The sequence below is a fragment of the Epinephelus fuscoguttatus genome, linkage group LG8, assembly GCF_011397635.1.
Source record: "Epinephelus fuscoguttatus linkage group LG8, E.fuscoguttatus.final_Chr_v1".
Lineage (NCBI taxonomy): Eukaryota > Metazoa > Chordata > Actinopteri > Perciformes > Serranidae > Epinephelus > Epinephelus fuscoguttatus.
In genome coordinates this window covers 15,111,357-15,129,036 of record NC_064759.1, presented here as the reverse complement: position 1 = coordinate 15,129,036, position 17,680 = coordinate 15,111,357, and the positions used below count along the sequence as shown (strand labels likewise).

The 17,680-nt window shown below is 41.0% G+C and overlaps 2 protein-coding genes across 2 annotated transcripts; one reads left to right on the top strand and one right to left on the bottom strand.

Annotated features, from left to right (window-relative positions):
• The first annotated feature begins 3,047 nt into the window (after window positions 1–3,047).
• si:ch211-149k23.9 (germ cell-specific gene 1-like protein) lies at window positions 3,048–8,378 on the top strand. Its single transcript, XM_049583886.1, has 6 exons — window positions 3,048–3,243; window positions 7,044–7,226; window positions 7,360–7,407; window positions 7,533–7,685; window positions 7,796–7,907; window positions 8,006–8,378. The coding sequence occupies exons 1-6, from the start codon at window positions 3,048–3,050 to the stop codon at window positions 8,376–8,378; spliced, it is 1,065 nt and encodes a 354-aa protein (XP_049439843.1).
• Window positions 8,379–10,381: 2,003 nt separating this feature from the next.
• On the bottom strand, window positions 10,382–15,527 carry rcvrn2 (recoverin 2). Its single transcript, XM_049583762.1, has 3 exons — window positions 15,147–15,527; window positions 12,009–12,120; window positions 10,382–11,505 (listed from the first exon to the last, which is right to left on the bottom strand). Exons 1-3 carry the CDS (start codon window positions 15,525–15,527, stop codon window positions 11,417–11,419), a joined length of 582 nt encoding a protein of 193 aa, XP_049439719.1. The 3' UTR covers window positions 10,382–11,416.
• Between the last annotated feature and the right edge of the window lie 2,153 nt (window positions 15,528–17,680).

The following is a 17,680-nucleotide window of genomic DNA, read 5'->3' as shown; positions in this document are numbered from 1 at the left end:
CAGGTTTGTCAATCACCAAAAAACAAATCGTTTCATTTTTTTTTACATGACACATAGTAGTTGCTGGTTCCAGCCTCTCAAATGTGAAAATCTGATGCTTTTCTTTGTCATTTATGAAGGTAAACTGAACAGATTTTAGTTTTGCACTAATGTTTAGATAAAATAATTAATGTGAAGATTTGACGTTTGGCTCTGGGAAATTTTAATGTGAATTTCCCCACAATTTTTAAAGCTATAGACCAAACAATAAATGAAGAAAATGATTGACTTACAGCCCCCAAAATATATATTGCTATTAAAGTTTAAGCCTAATTTGAGCTTTCTGATTTACTGATTGTACACCTTTCAGATGTTTTGTTAATGAGTTCAGACAAATGAGGCAAATGGTATCTGGTTTCTAATCAGCCACTTTTAAAAAAAAAATAAATTATTATTTATAGTTCTGAACTGACATATGACGGAGGACAGCACACTGACATAGTACATATAGCATACACACTGTACACAAATACAAAATCGAGCAAAACATAACAGATAAAATAGATTAAGTTCATTCATGAACCATTTTCCCTCTGTAAGGACAGTTTGATTTATTTGATTTCCAATTCATCATAATGATACGTTTAACTGACATAAAAGCACCGTGTGTGTAAGCTTTGACTGTATATTTTCTATCCCTGTGCCAAAGAGGCAGACTGATGTACACCGAAGTATTTTCACTTCCAGGATAGAAACTAAATAAACTTAATATCAGCTTGTCCCCAGAAGGTGGCCAATCAGCTACTTGATATTTGTCAAAACAGACAAATTGCCAAAGCATCTGAAAAACAGAAACTTCATTTACTGTTTTCTTTTCTCGAGTTATATTGTTTTTTTCTTCTTCTTCATGCTGTGGTGGTAATTCTAGTAAAATCTGTGGATTGGTGTGCATGCAAGTTGTTCACGCTGTAAACTTTCTGCAAATTTATATCGCACACACACTGCACTGTGTGTTCAGTATGTTTTAACTGGAGGCTGAAGAGTGACGTTCTTACTTAGGAAGAAACTGTCTTAACGTTGGAGTTAACAATGGTGATAACATCAGGGCATAACCAGACTCTGAAAAAACTCTGTGGATTAGTGTGTAGCCAACTTGTAAACTTTCGCAAATTTATTCACACACACACACACACACACACACACACACACACTGTACTGTAAGCAATGGTGATAATATCAGGTGATTACAAGAGTTATGTCTCAAAGGTCTTTTGAAACCTATAGAAACATATATAGTTGTCTTTAACATTTAAGAAATGACATAAAGCAGGTATTAAGGCTGCCTTAGTTTTTAATCCAGTGCTTCTCCTTTGAACCTTTTTCATGTCCAGGACCCCTTTACTGCTAAGATCTCACTTCAGAGACGTCTACCTGAAAAGATTTTGGATGTTAGACATGATTAAGACCTGAATTCTGTAGCTGTCAAATACAGCTGGGAAGATAAATGTGAAGAAAGTGAAACCCAGTCACTATCACTCACACTGAGCTCACATTCACAGTGAATTAAAATGTGAAATGTGACACTCACACTGTCCTTACACTTTTAAAACAGTAGCCCCCAGTTTATATACACAATGGAAGTATGAGATCTGTTGTGACATATGCTACATGAATTTCGCCCTTGCATCATTTTTTGTAAATATGATAAGATAATCTTTTATTCATCCTACAGCGGGGACATTGGGAACATTACAGCAGCAAAGGGATAATGCAAACAGGAAGCATCAGTAGGAAAACATAAAGTCAGTACGTAAAAAATAAACAATAAGTGAACTGTACAAAAACAAGGAGCAGTTTAAAAAGAAAACAGTTGAAAAACACAAAGCAATGGTTTTTATTCTTTCCATTTTCTAAAGTTGTAACCGTCTGTTATTCAAATAGAAACCAACATGAATCACTTCCCATGCAAATTCTGTTGGTATAACTGCTGTCCTGTTGTGTTTCAGGGGCTGTCGGCTGAAATATTGCATGAGAGACACACAGCAGTCATGGTCAGAGCACATTTCACACTAAAACACACCTAACACAAGCAGATTATGAGGGATTACTCGCAAAAAATTCATTTCGATCTGTGGTTTATCCATAATTTCATCAAAAACAGTAATCTCTTGTTTGTGCTCCCCTCTTCTCGTCTTCTCTTCCACTTAGGGTCCAGCAGTGGAGCTCGTAATGAGGGTCGGGCCTGAGTGTGTTCATCAGGAGGCAGGGAGATATTAGCAGCACATCACTTATTCTTCCATAACCTCTCCTTGTAAACACAGCTGGAGGACGTATGTGACCTCAGGCGGGTTTATGACTCCAACAATGTTAGATGTCACCATATGGACACTCTGGTTTTAGCCTCTGTTTCATTCAACCATTTAATTTCACTTTCTTGTCAGATGGGTTTAAGGATGTCCTCTATCTCCTCTTTAGATATTCAGCTTTTAACGATAAATTCTTTTTATTTTATTTTTGTCACATTGAGTGAAGACAAACTGGTCCACCACTGCTGAGGTCAGGGGATGTATGGCCACACGGATCAATAGCAGGATATCACATTAAAGCTGTCTGGCCAGCACACCATTATGTCCTTGCATCTCTCCTGGGGTCGTCCACCTAAATCCCCTCTTGTTCATTTTTTCGTTCCATCTGTCCTTTCCCACGTGTATCAACCTCAGAGCATCTTATCCACCTCCCTCCCCTCCTGCTCCCTTTATCTTCCTCTCTTTTAATCACGCTGAGTTTACAGTATCGCTTTGTCAGCTGTGTTTTGTCATCTTCTGTCCCTACTGTTACATCATATTTATCTTTTGCTTTCTGTTAAAACCTGGCAGCTCATCACCTCTTTTAAACCACCCCGAAACATCTGTGCTGCCCTCACGGCTCCATCTGTGACAGTAGTTGAACACTCTGTCCTTCTTTATCCTATCCCCACGTGCAGCACCTGCCTCCTCTTTGCCTGGCTTTCTCCCCTTTTTCTCTCTCTCTCCGGCCTCCCCCCCGCCTCCCTCTTCACCTGTGTGGCCATGCTGGAGCGTTTATCCCGTCGCTCTCGCTCCCTGCTCTCCCTGACCTTGACCACTCTGGCTCTGGCCCTCTCCATCCTGGCTCTCTGTACCTCTTACTGGTGTGAGGGCACCCACAAGGTGGTCAAGCCCCTCTGCCTGTCGCCCGTCAAAATGAAGAACTGTGGTCAGAACAACAGCGAGCCTTACACCACAGGTAGATGTCACTTTGTCTTTCACATCTACACATCAAAAGCTGTTTTGTGCAGCTTTATTGTGTTCTGTTTGTGTACCGACAATTGTTTTAATAGCTATTTACTTTTTTAGGAGCACCTCCCTAGTTATGCAAACAGCTCTCTCCTGAGTTTGACAATGATTTGAGTCTCAGCAGAGAATTTTGGCTGGGTGGAGATATACAGTTACTGTTAAAGGGACAGTTTACCACCTATTCAAAAATACATATTGTTCCTCTTACCTATAGTGCTATTTGTCCGTCTAGATTGTTTTGGTGTGAGTTGCAGAGTGTTGGAGATATTGGCCGTAGAGATGTCTGTCTTCTCTCAAATATAATGGAACTAGATGGCGCTCGGCTTGTGGTGCTCAAAGCGCCAAAAAATACATTTGAAAAACTCAACAGTTGATGATCATGATCCATGAGTAGATGCACGCTTCCTTCTGTGCGATGATAGAGTTGGCGGGAGAAGTTCATAGAATGAAAATGGTTCAAACTACACCTGCCAACTGTATCACCGCGCAGAAGGAACCGTGCATCTACTGCTAGCTCACCTAGCATCACTAAGCTAGCTAACATCACAGCTCAGCTAAGGAAGATGCCATTATTGTGTACATTTCAGGCTGTCGTGTACAAGTCTCTCATCCACGAGTAAATGCACGCTTCCTTCTGGGTGGGGAGAAGCTACTTTCTCTCTAACGAACTACACCTGCCAGAAAGGAAGCATGCAGCTACTCATGGACGAGAGCCTCATACTCTTGACAGGGCAATATGTAAACACAGAAGGCGCCCTCCTTGACTGAGCTGTAACATTAGCTAGCTCAGTGGTGCTAAGTGAGTTAGCAGTAGATGCACTATTCCTTCTGTGCAGTAATACATGGTGTACTTCGGTAGAGAGAAAATAGATCCTAATGAAACTGCTCACAACAAGGTCTGTAGATTATCTTGAGTAACTGGGTCATGATTTCTGGAAAGAGACATTGCTGAGTTTTTCAAATGTATTTATTTATTTTTTTTAAGCTTTGAGCACCACAAGCTGAGTGCCATCTAGTTCCATTATATTTAAGAGAAGGCAGACATCTCTACGGCCGATATATAACACCTGGTAACTTACATTGCAACAGTCCAGATTAATAAATGACACTTAAGATAAGAGGAAAATGTGTATATTTGATTTTTGGGTGAACTGTCTCTTTAACACATTAAATATGGAATGCATTAATGAGTTAATTCTCATTCTTGAACTTGGGAATAGTACTTTGACAAATTAATCTTGACTTTAAGCCTTCAGAAAGAGCTTTCAATCACATCTCAGTTTGGTCTGCTGATGTGGGCTGTGAAATGCAGTTGAAAGCTTCAGGAGTTTGGAAGAAGACCTGGAGTCAGCATTTTTTTCTTTGTCAAATAATGGTAATTGTGCCCATTTTTAAGAAGTAACAATGACACTGTTACAAATAACTGATTGTAATTGGAACAGCGTTTCTTAAAGCAGTTTAACACAATGATGCATTATCCTGTTGAGAGTACGTCTGAAAGACAGTAACATGTGGAGTGTGACGGGTGGAACCTGGTCGGTACGGTTTCAACAGTCACATCATTCCTGACTATTGCAAAAGTCTAATGACAGGAAAACATCACAGTCTTCCCAATTGCGCCAAAGATATAAAATGCAGCTTTATGACGTTTTAACAAAATTTTGGCCTTGACTTTTGAACCTGATTACACAAGTACTGAATTTCTTGTCACTGCATAACAACCAATACCTCAAACTAATCTGAGTGGATAAACTGACAGGCTTCTCCCGATGTGAGAAACTGAATGTCCTTGGTTTGATGTTTTTTAATCTCTTTTTGCACATACCTACGTCCCACAGTGAATTATGGCTTAGTATAAATCTGCGGGGTGTGAGGATAGATGCCAAAGGTTTATTGGTCCGTGGGGCATAGTGCACTGCCTGCTGCCTGGTTTTTATTTTCTCAACAGATATGCTTAATCCACAATGAGATTAACCGCTCTCACTGCACCGAGGAATCATCTTTGATCGCTGCATGTACTTTGTGTACTCATACAGAAAGATCTACCTTTACAGTGGTGGATTTGACTCTCCCTTATGCTTCTAGACATGATTTACAAATACACACATGGATGTATGCACGCATGTTTCTGTATCTCTATACGTCTCTGGAGAGATGTTCCAGCCAGCGCATTTTTGATACAGGGTGCTGCCTGACAAGCCTGCGTGTGACTGGAAAACACAGAGGCGTGTTACTTTCGAGGCCATGGTGTGATTAAGACTTGTTTTGTGCACACTGTTATGTACAGTGTCCATCTCATTCTGAAGCACATACTCCATTTTAATTTCCATCAATTCTGCATCAACACACGTCTGCACGCAAAGTGTGTGTTCGTCATTTAATTCTCTGACCTTTTGGTGCATTGCTTTTTTCCCAATGGAAAATCTCCAGTTAAAGAGCCTATTAGATAGTTATAGTCATAGCTATTAGAAGTTTGCTCCTTGGCAAGGGGTACAATGGGTTACCAGGGTGAAATAGTTAAAATCATCTCCTATGAAATGGGATCACCCTTCAAGACCCTGATACATCATCAGTAGTTGGCTTTTACATAAACAGGCGTGACTATGGCAGTATTAGTTTTATCACTTGCCATGGAGATAGAAAAGTATGGATGCTTGCAATTTGTTTACAACTGAAGTTTCATGCTATCAATCGATCAAACAAGTCAACAATCATTTCCAGGCCACTAGCAGTGCTCTGTAGGCTAACGTTTGCAATCGTTTGCTCCTATCCCATAGATTTCAATAATAACTCGACACTGTTCTTTCCAATGGAGTTACTCACCTGGCACATACACCAAAAAAGTTTTCTAGCTTCCTGGAAAGTTTTACAAATAGAAAAAAATCTCCATGGTTCAAGAATTCATTGGAGAAAAATTCATAATTAACATTGTTTGCAGCTTTAGGTGTCCTGTCAACAGTTTTATAGACGCCTCTTGTGTAATGGTGGTCTATGGGAAAACGCTTTTTCGGCCACAATACTTTATGTTGCAATAACGTGAATAGCCACCGGGAAAAGTTTGCCAAAAGGCTGAGCAGCTTTCGTGGGGGCCTGTTCTATCCTGCCAGTCTGATATTAGAGGAGCGGTTACAAGTTGAACAACTTTGCTGCTCTACTTAAGTTAATTTCGGGCATCATATGCATATGTCAAAACGCAGGACCGTCATGCACAAATCAGCAACAACAATGTTACGTTAGCTAGCTAGTTAGTTAGCTACCGAAAACATCAGCAGAGGCTACTTCTATAGAAAGAAAGGGACAAAGAAAAGGACCATAATACATTGAAACAACATTAAACTAAGATAATATGATGGTTATTGTTGTTTTAAATCTTAATTATAAAGAAAATACATTTTGTGTTTCTTCTGTTACTTGTGCAGCCATCTTGGCAGTGATTTCTCACAACTCTTTCTCAAAACTTTGGAGTGTGCCCCCGAAAACTATCAAGCCCTATCACTTTTCACTACCTGTCTATCCCAACAGAATTCATGACACTCTACCCTAGATGTTAACATGCAAAACAGAGGGGTAAAAGTCAAGTGCTAGGGGCAAAAGGTGTTCTGGGATTGAACCAAAGTCTGTGACTTGATGGTCCACCAAGTGCATTTTTGTGCTCCTGCCATTAACTCTATCATCCTATGAAGTATAGGCAGGTACAAAAATGTTCCTAAAATGCTCTCCTCATTGTCTTCCTCTCGTTCTGTCAAACAGAGAGTCCCACTCAAAACCCCTTCAACCGCACACTGTCTCCAGCCAGAAGGGACGAGCTGGCCCGGATCAGACAGAGACAGCTGGCCAATGCAGTTCAATACATCTGGGAGACGGGAGAAGACAAGTTTGCTTTTAGATACTTCCACACTGGTTTCTGGGAAAGCTGCGAGAAACACAATGATGGTGAGGCCACAAACCACACGTCCAATCACACATAAACTAATACACTAGCGCCTGATCACAATATCATTTAATTTGAACTCAAAGAAATGTTTATTGTATTTATTTTGTTCGTATCTGTAAATTTGGTCGGCAGGGGAGAAATGTCGGAGCTTTATAGACTTAACACCTGGAGAAACACAAGGTGAGTTGTGTATCATCTGAAATGTAAAACCATGAAATCATTATTATTATTTTGGCCCCTTTTTAGATATATTTTCTATACGGATCTGTGTATGTCAATTGTGTATGTGCTTTCAAATGTTGCAGGTGTGCTCTGGCTGTCAGTTATTTCAGAGTTTACGTACATCGGCCTGCTGGGGATGGGCTTCTTACTGATGTGGCTGGAAGTCTTGTGTTCCCATAAAGAGATGCACTCTCTAAAAATCAATGCGTACGCAGCGATTTGTACCGTGTTATCAGGTGAGACTCGTTCTTTCACTAACCCTATGACCACCTCCTTATCCATATAACCTTTTCGATTTGCATGGCTCTTTATTCTGTCTGGTTTTTATATGTTTCTCTCTACGTAGGTCTTCTTGGGATGGTGGCCCATATGATGTACACCACAGTATTTCAGATGACAGTCATTGTAGGCCCCAAAGACTGGAGGCCTCAGTCCTGGGACTACGGCTGGTCATTTGCGTAGGTGGCTGCTCTTTAGAGATGCCTGTGCTTTTAATGCACGTACATACAAAGTTGTCTATAGGCTCTGATGACGCGTTTCTTTCCTCCCTTCTCAGTCTTGCCTGGGTGTCCTTCAGTTGCTGTATGGGGGCCGCTGTGGTCACACTCAACTCCTACACAAAGACCATCATCGAGCTCCGTCGCAGACAGAGGCTCCGTTTGGAGGAAGCAAGAGCCGCCACTCACGCTCCCGCCTATGATGAAGTTGTTCCAGGGGGCGGGCTCTATTCCGTCAGCGGCCTGTTGCAGTGTCCAGACGGTATGATTGACGTAGCGTGGGCCCCGAACGGGAGTGTAGTTGGAGTGGGCAATGGGGACGTACCAACGCTGGTATTAGTAGGAGGCTGCGGGCCAGAGGGGTGTGAAGACTGTGAGAGAGAGATGGATGAGATGGATGAGGCCATGGACCGAGTCGATTCACCTTGTTAGAGGATCATTTATATCCATCAACTTTTAAGGGCTGAAAAACGTAAAGACACTATCATCATGCTGGAGGAGGATCGATGTGAGCAAACAGATCCAGTTTTTCTTTTCTTCCACTTTGACTTTCAGTAAAGTTGGGACATACTAAAGACGCTTTAAGGCAAATGAAACTGATCAAACTGTTAAAGACTACAGTGTATAGATATCACACTGACATGCAGGACTGCATGTTTTCTGGGTATTTCTCAGTGCCTCATGGTAGCAAAGTAAATGTTTCTCCATATGTTAACACGTTTATATTATTTTATTGTTCATATTTTAAAGGTTCTGTATGTAACCTTCAGAGAATCCTTTTGTGACACCTCAGTTAAGTGAACAGCAGTCAGCATCCTGTCCTAAATTTGAGTTGCTACAGGTCCTTAAGTGAAGATCTGTCTTCTGTCGGGCCGCTGCTGCAAACTGTATAGAGGCCTAATGGAAGCAGGAAACATGGACTCTGCTCCACACTGTAGTGGAGCTTGAGAGAGGCAAGGAACTCAGCAATGCGCATTACGTCACATCCATTGAACTTTTTGATAAGAATTTGGACTGAGTCCTCTACATAGAAGTTGATCCACAGCCTGCTAAAGGCAACTGAGAAAGTCGAGGAAACTCTCACTTTTTAAGTTACATTACAACCTGTTCACCACTGTCAATAAAAACCAATTAATACTGGTACAAAGTTACATACAGAACCTTCAACATGCAATGTATCAGGACAGATTATCGCAATGATCATTTCACTGCATAGACAGGTTGGATGTTTCTTCTCCTGTTGATACCTAAACGGATCAGCCTGTCCTTTAGAGTAAATACTGAAATATCTTCTCATTTATCTGAGTGGGGCATGTTTCCTTTTTCGAGCTCTTCTCTCTCTTGTGACAAACTTTATGTACACCAGAGGCTACAACAAACAGTCTCCCTGCAGATGCACAGACAAACCCCGTACGATAGACACGTAGTGATAGAAAGATTACGGAGATTTTGAAAAGTCTGCTCTCTGATGTTGAACAGAAGATTATGTGTAAACCAGTAATCCCGAGTTGGATGGAAAGAAGGAGGAGGAATAGAGTGAGGAGAGATGGAAGGCATGTGAAGGGATGGAGGGGGGAGCAGGTTGTGGGGGGTCAGCATGAAAGTTGGAAAGAAACGCAGGCACGCACACCCAGACACTGCACAGACACAAAAACACAAACGATCTGCACCACGAAAACACACTTTCAGGGAAATAACAGTTTTTAAATGGATATTACATTCAGGTATTTACTGTGTTTAACGTCACATTATACAGACAAAGATCTCTCAATAAAAGTTCCAAAATTCACTTTGAATGTTGAAGGTTTTACATGTGGGATACTCTTGAATTTCCTGTCGGGAAAGTGTCAGTTTTGTCAACCTCCAGTATTTTATTACACAGCATGTTTCTGTGTCATAGAGGAATTTATTGTTTCATGGGAAAGACAAATAAATTGATTTTCAAAGCACAGATTTTAGAGAAAACCTTTAATTGATTGTACAGTGAATAGAGTACAACATGTGAGAGCTACGACCTCTATTAAGACATTTCCAGTAATGTAAAAAAAAACTTAATCAGGTATTATACTGTATTTATATAATTGTTATTAGCATTAATTTCTCCAGAGCCAAAATTTGTACTATTTAAAAGATTAACAATAGTACAATATTTATCATACACATTCTTTACACACACATTTATATATATATATATGTATATATATATATATATATATATATATATTATGGAGTGTGTTTTTGCACCCAGGTGAGAATAGTCACACTGCAGCTTTTCAGCCATTCAGACCCATTCCTATGACCAATTATTATGAATCCCACTGTGCGCTTTGATTGGCTAGTACACGTCACGTTAACGAGCCAAGATCTGAAACAATTAGTATAGACCCTTTTACTGTTAGTAAACAGTATGACTTTTTTTTGGTGGGGTGGGGCTTAGCTGGGGGCAAAACGATGCTCCACAGACAATAGCTAGCACTAGCTAGCAAGTTCTGTTGGCTTGTTTTAGACTATGGTGGAAGATGATGCAAGTGGCGCGTTCAGAAATACTCAAACTGGACCGTTTGTAAATTCGTAATGCTGTCAGATTATATCGTTTGGTTATCCAGAGCACCGCACTCTTGGAGAATCAAAGAGCCGAGCAGAGTGAATGTGCAATTAACTTAATCGTTCGTTAATTCACATAGAAATGTAAAGCTCCGTGTCTTCAACCAACGGGGCTCTCGTTTTAGTGTAGAGCGTCAGACTGAATTTATGAACGCACTGTCAGGTCACTCACTCTCTGGGACTGCGAGTGTTACTTGAAAAAGTAAACACTGACCACGGACCAGACTGGCCGACCCGTATGGGGTTATATGTGCTCGATGAATTTGTCGAGCACAGGACTTTCACACAGGAGACTGGGATTGAATCCTGTCTCAATCAACACTGGGTTATCACCTTTAAGTTTAGTTGACTTGTTTTCAATTTGTAGGATGTATAAACCTGCTGAATGTACACTATGTACATAAACTTAAGCAGAATAGTTTAAAAGACTGGTTGTATTTCGACGCAGGATGCCCAGGAATACACACAAGTGTAAATAGCCACATTAGCTGTTCTACCCTGAGTGCAAATGACATTGTTGGCTACGGACACCTGGGTGCAAATAGCACCTGCCTATATATTATATATTGCTTTAATAATAGTCACCGTAAATCTTCTTTTTAGTTGCACACACATTTCAAACACTACATCTTCATTTGCCTCTTTTAGCCTCTAATAGAACAAATTCATCAATAAACAAAACAACATGACATGAGTGAAACATACTGAAAAATTAGTTGCAACCAAGACACTGCAGAGAAGAGTATTTACACAAAGCAGATTGAAGACGATGGAGGAGGAAGCCTCTGAGGCTCGAAGGGAAGAGGAGAAAAATTGTTTTGTAGAGTCTAACGAGAGAAAGGAGAGGGGAAGAAACAGGAATGACTTTATTGTTTCATTGGTTCGTAGTGGATAAGACGCATTGCATTCTCATTTTCAATCACTCCTTTGATGAACTCTCCTTCAGCCAGTCGCTCTGTGAGGGGGAAAAACAAAGGAAGCGAAAACAGTAAACAAGATATACAGTCAGGCATGAGGGGTAAACATGAGGTTGAATAATGCGTCTGTATGTTATCTAAGAAATCCGGTCTTATCTCCTGTGTGTGTATGTGTGTGTGTGTGTGTGTGTGTGTGTGTGTGTGTGTGTGTGTGTGTGTGTGTGTGTATATGACAGTAGCATGCAATGCAGTGGAGTCATGAAATATGGCTGGTACATACATAATAAAGCTTGCATGACACATGTGATGTTGGGATGTGCCCCCAGGTGGATTTATTGCTCGTATTAGTGTGAAGCCAAACAGCTGCAAAATGTAATCTTCACTACAGGATGCAAGAACAGCTGCTGAGGAAAGGTAGTAAGGGCTTATACACCGACTTTATCTCCCTCTAACATTAAGCACACAGCGATAAGAACACAGTGACCTGTCATGCACTACGGGGACACAAAACACAGTCACACATGTATGTAATTCCCTTTACCGTTGTCTTTCTTTTCAAAGTAAGACCACAGCTTGTTGGCTCTCTTCTCGGGTGTGTTCTCATCCTCTCGTAGCCTGCTCTGCTCCTCCTTTGGGATCAGCTTAAATATGGCCTGAAGGGGGGTTGGGTATAAGATTGGTGATAATGCCGCATCATTTCTCTCACACAAATAATGTATGGAACATCAACACCACACAAGAAATGAATGAGTGCAAGCCAAGCAGCGTTTAGCCTGTAGGACAAGTGACTAAGCTCAAGTTAATTAGTGTCTTGGGGTTTAGAGAGCGTCTGATGCAAAACAACTTGACATTTAGAGAAAAGCTAAAGGCCAACACTCTCTCTTGTGTCTCGTCCCTGATTACTGTCATTAGCCATTGTATACTCTTAACAATTTGTCTGTATACAGACAAATCAAGTAGCCTACAATTACATCTCACACGAAATATAGCCTGCAATCCCCACACGACGTCTGCTCTGCCGACCAAATGCAGCTACAAGAGCAGTCCTGGAGGGCTTGCTCATCACAGCTTATATGTAAACAATGTGTACAATCACGCAGCCCACGGCCTGTGTGTCATTTCTCCAAGACAGTGAATCTGGAATATGCCACTTAAAATCCAGCAGACTGTAAATGACTAAATGACGGTGCACTTTAGGTTCAGGCCTTTAAGTGTGTGTCCCACTTAGAGAGGAAGCACTCATCTCCCACATTTAAGACACCTAGATTAACATGGATTAGTGCCAAGACTCAGGCCACAGGCCAAACACCAAGATGTCCTCTCTTTTCTCACTGGACTGTCCCTCCATCTTGCCCCTCTGATCGTGTGGTCTGTAGTTCACACTGTGATCTTATAGATGACAAGCAGTCAATTTTAAATAATAAAATCAGATCTGTATCACAAATAAATGTGGATACTCTCACAGATACACTGTATTCACACCCTCTGTTAACTTGTCTACCATATTATTGTGGTTTACTATACTAGACTAAATTAATATTTGGCTAATTCTGCCCTCCTCACTCACTTATTCAAACCCACAGATGAAACCAGATATCACTGGATTATCTCTCTGTTATAATGATGTCAGTTTCTGTGCATGGCAGATCTGTTTATCGCCCTCCTCTCCACAGAGTCTAATTCTGTTAAAGGTTGTTGAACTTTTGGCAGGGTGGCTTTAAAAAGTGGCTATTTTGTGCACTGGTTGTAAACGTGATGCACATGGCCTCAGTCCAGTTGGCCAGGCATGCAATCCCATTACAATGCCAGCTGGATACTCAGCTGATCTGTCTAAACCTCTTACAATTCTATATCATTCCTCTTAAAACAGAAGATAAAGAAAGTAAATACAACCTCCAGAGTTTTAATTATGTGAAAACAATTGCTAACAACTATTAAACAGTAATTAGCATCAGTATATCTCAAGAATCCAAAAGTGGCGGCCTTGTGATCCAAAGAAACATGGATTAGCCTCAGGGACAAAGATGAGCAGTCCCTCTAAAGACAGAGCAATGCAAGAGCAGTCTTGCTTAAGAGTAGGACTGCCTATATTGTCTAAGAGTTAACCCTGTAATCACAGAGATTACCAGGGGTATGAGGCTCAAATAGACTGGCTAATTAGGATGGCAATTAGTGTCGGGACCTACATACCATAAGAGGGATGGTCACTTTCCAACGAATAGCAACTCATTTTACACAGACTTTAAAGGAAGTGGGCAAAATACCTGGAAAAACACCTAAAAAAAAAACAAAAACAAAAAAAAAAACACCTGCACACGTACACCGCACCACAATAGTTTGTGGTGTGAAGTACATGTGCATGCATGATTTTTTTTTTGTCATGTAGGCTGTTTTTAATAGCCTTGCCGTATAATTACTCTTCTTCAACAAAGTACCCAGCCGTCTCCTAGAAATTATGTTTATTTATAATTAATTTGAAACAGCAAATACGTTTTGGGGGAAACGTAATACCGAGCAAATTACGTTTACTATTAACATATTGCGGAAATGTTGCTAATTAACGTACCTGGCTAGTCGTAAGAATGTTCATACAGAATGTATCAGCAAAATGTCCTCTGGCAATGTATTTCAGTTGTTGCTGTCTTTACCAAAATAGGCAATCTTACTTTTTTCTGAACATTTAGCTAGAATCACGATCTTTCTCTAAACGTAGCCAAACTACATTTGTTGCCTAAACGTGAGGCATGAATCTGTATCTGGGGTGCTGGTGACATAGTATTGCATTTTGTATACTCGCCATCCTCCCCAACCACCTACCCTGCGAAGCCTACATGGTACATAAATGTGGTGTTTTGTTGCCTGAAAGGAGCGTTGTCTCTGAACATAATCCAGGCAGCAATTATGTTGCGACAACAATTAACTAAGAAAGCAGTTTAGTAACATACAAACGTAATTCTAGGAGATAGTGTTGAAATACCAGGATAACTAGACAATGAGATGCAGTACAACAATAATTCTCCAAAACTATAACCTTAAATATGACTAGAGAGTTAAATCAGTATCTCATCAGCATAGAAATTCAAGAATATTAAACATTATAAACAGTAGTGTAGTGGTAGTTGTGGTGTGACTAGGTAGATGGGTATGTTACTGAAGAGGACGTGGGTGTACTCTTCTATATATTCCAATGGATTCTTGGCTCATACCGTAAATGGCCAGAAAAAGAAGTGGGTATACCCTGTATAACTGCGTATACCCTCCACTACACCACTGATTCTAACCTTAAAAAGTAGTATTCACAGCAGGACTATTGTACTGGATTGCAGGTCAAGTAATCCTCTTATTTTGTCTGTCAGTTTTAGCTTTGACAACTTAGAATCAGGCATTTCCCTGAGGAGCCACAGAGCAGCTTGAAGTTTTGATATTGTATGTTTATAGCAGCAGTACTAATGATATGAGACAGCATTTCTGTCTTTAGTACTCCTAGTCAATAAAGTTTGATACAACTCTCCATAAGATAAGATGTATGTTTAGGAATTAATCTGAAGAAGCAAAATGTGTATAGCAAGACCACACTGTAGGAATAATAGATACCTTTAGTTGTTCACACTAGAACCAAGTTAAAGTGTCTAATCCTTTGATCATTATCTGAAACATGACTGTAGGTATTCCCCCTCACCTGGCAGATCTCCGTCACCTCTGTCTTGTTGATGTATCCGTTCTTGTCCACATCAAACAGCGAAAAGGCCCACTCCAGTTTTCGGGTCGTCTTCCCAGTGGAGGTCATGTGCAGTGCAATGATGTACTCCTTGAAGTCCAAAGTGCCGTCATCATTGGTGTCAAAGGAGCGGAACACATGTCGTGCGTAGCTCTTGGCGTCGCTGTCAGGGAAGAAGCGGGCATAGATCTGCTCGAACTCTTCAGGTGTGATACGTCCCGTCGGGCACTGAGTCTGAAAGTTCTCGTACCACTGGCTGATCTCGTTTTCAGTGAATTTGGTGCTGAGCTTTAGATCCTCCAGGATCTCCTTTGATAATGCGCTACTGGTGGTATTTCCCATGGTCGTTGCTTTCAGTGTCTTTGTTCTGACAAACTCACTGGCAAATATTTGCCACCTGAGTTTTTCTTCTTTGTCCCACTTGAACTTCTCCTTTGTTCAAAATATTTTACCACTGGCTTGACCTCTTGTCTTGATCTTAGAGGCCAAAGAGAACCCTGCAAGAGGAAAAAAAAAAAGATTTACAAATATGGTACAGTCCACATATGAAATCCTAAATTGGTTGTTACTCAGTAAATTACATTGGGAGGATGATCTGAAATAAAATAGGGAAGCTTACCTGTGTGTTGTGCAGGCAGACGATGGCTGCAGAATTGAGTGTGTGTCTCGACAGTAAGACAGTGAGAGATAAGGAGGGCAGGGGGAAACACTCCTACCATGGACGAGTGGGTTAATCGTGTTAATGCGGGATTTAACCTGGCTGAGCTTTTGACTAAAACGAACCCCCGGATCCGACTTTTCTCTATTGGGTCTGGAAATCTAGAAAGATCTATGGTATATAACAGTGTTTATTTTCCCCGTTATGTTATTTATAAAGTGTAGGAGTTTTGAGTCACACCTTGTGGTAGTGTATCCAAGAAGTTATAGTCTTACTTAATAACTCAGCATTAATCAATCAACAGAAATCTAATACATTTCACTGTATCCTCGTGGTTACAACCCCTTCATGAAGCTAGCAAGTGTTTGCATGCCACAGAATAATAAAAACATAAAAGTTATTTTTGACCAACAGATTAGCAGACATGTTCACATGGCTCCACGTGGGGTCTTTTCAAAGCTAGCTTTAGGCCCTTCAGCAGTATGTCTGCTATTTCAGTAGTGGCCTTTCAATGGGTTTAGTTGACCACTGACATCTAATACCAGACTACCATCTGTCCAGGAAGTTTAACTCCCCCCTCCACCTCCAATCCCACCTATGCCCCTAGCATCATCTTCACTGCTGGCCTTCATATGACCTCCTTCTTGTCCTACATGACGTCCTTTTACTGACTTTTGTGTCATTAGTCTGGGTTTGTTTTACTGAGCTGAATGTTAAGACGTTTCGGGCATGTTTTCTTACTCTGCAAAATTATGTTTTTGTTGTTGGTCTGTAGGGCTGGCACGATATCAGACTCTCACTAATCAATTGTCATGGCCAAAAGAGTTCACGATAACTATATTATCACGATATCTGAAGAAAATTTAAATAAAAAAATAATGCTATCTGTCCAAGTCATTTTTAACTTTGTTTATTGTGCATTTTGTCCAAGCAGTAACCTCTAGGGCTGAAAAATGAAGCCAACGCAGAAGTGCCAGAATCTGCAGTTCTTTGAATGGCCACTTGGAGCTGGCTTCAAAAATCAAGTCAGTCCTCATGGTAAAATGCCCACCTTTACAGCAGATATAAACATGTCTGGGCCTGGTACAAAAAATATCCCTTTAAGGGTCCCTGGAGGGTTGGGTTGGGTTCACAGCTGACATTATTATTATTAGGCGAGAGACGGGATACACCCTGGATAGATCGCCAGACTATTACAGGGCTAACACATAAGCACTTTTTACACAGAGATCATGCTATAGGGCGGCTACAAAGTCCCTTCTTTATGCCTCCTTTGCATTTTTACACAGAGCCAAACAATGGCGGCATCATTTCGCTTCAGTGTGTGATTATACACTGCATCGTGGCTCCCAGATCTCATTGTTGTCCCAGTTTAGGACATTTTCAGCCACTGGTCTTCTTCTTTGGGTTAGCTGCTAACTGCTAACAGATAAATTTCCTGCTTTGGGTAGCACACATAACATGTTGTCAAGATGTCACAACTGTGCCGCCCATGATCCCATCCTGCAGGCTGTCCTGTTCATACAGACACCATTTTAGCACTGTTACTACCTCCTCTGGCGGACGAAAGGCGAGACCACTCTGTCCCCCCATTCTGTGATCATACCTTATATACAGCGCAGTGAGGTGGCGTAACAATGTGATATTCCTGACTTGAACAGGCAGTGGAAAAGCTGCTATAGAGAGAGACAACCATTCACGCTCACATTCACCCCTATGGGCAGTTTGGAGTCACCAGTTGGAGGTGACTCCTCCCTGTGGGAGGAACCCCGAGAACCTAGAGAAAACCCACGCTGACATGGGGAGAACATACCAACTCCACACAGAAGGGCCCCAG

Excerpts from the sequence above, each read along its gene's own strand:
- si:ch211-149k23.9 (XM_049583886.1), top strand. The coding sequence starts at position 3,048 with ATGCTGGAGCGTTTATCCCGTCGCTCTCGCTCCCTGCTCTCCCTGACC. Across the intron at positions 3,244-7,043 it reads CAGCGAGCCTTACACCACAG|AGAGTCCCACTCAAAACCCC; the intron begins GTAGATGTCACT and ends TCTGTCAAACAG. Across the intron at positions 7,408-7,532 it reads AACACCTGGAGAAACACAAG|GTGTGCTCTGGCTGTCAGTT; the intron begins GTGAGTTGTGTA and ends CAAATGTTGCAG.
- rcvrn2 (XM_049583762.1), bottom strand. The coding sequence starts at position 15,527 with ATGGGAAATACCACCAGTAGCGCATTATCAAAGGAGATCCTGGAGGAT. Across the intron at positions 12,121-15,146 it reads AGGTGACGGAGATCTGCCAG|GCCATATTTAAGCTGATCCC; the intron begins GTGAGGGGGAAT and ends ACCCCCCTTCAG. Across the intron at positions 11,506-12,008 it reads CTTTGAAAAGAAAGACAACG|AGCGACTGGCTGAAGGAGAG; the intron begins GTAAAGGGAATT and ends TCCCCCTCACAG.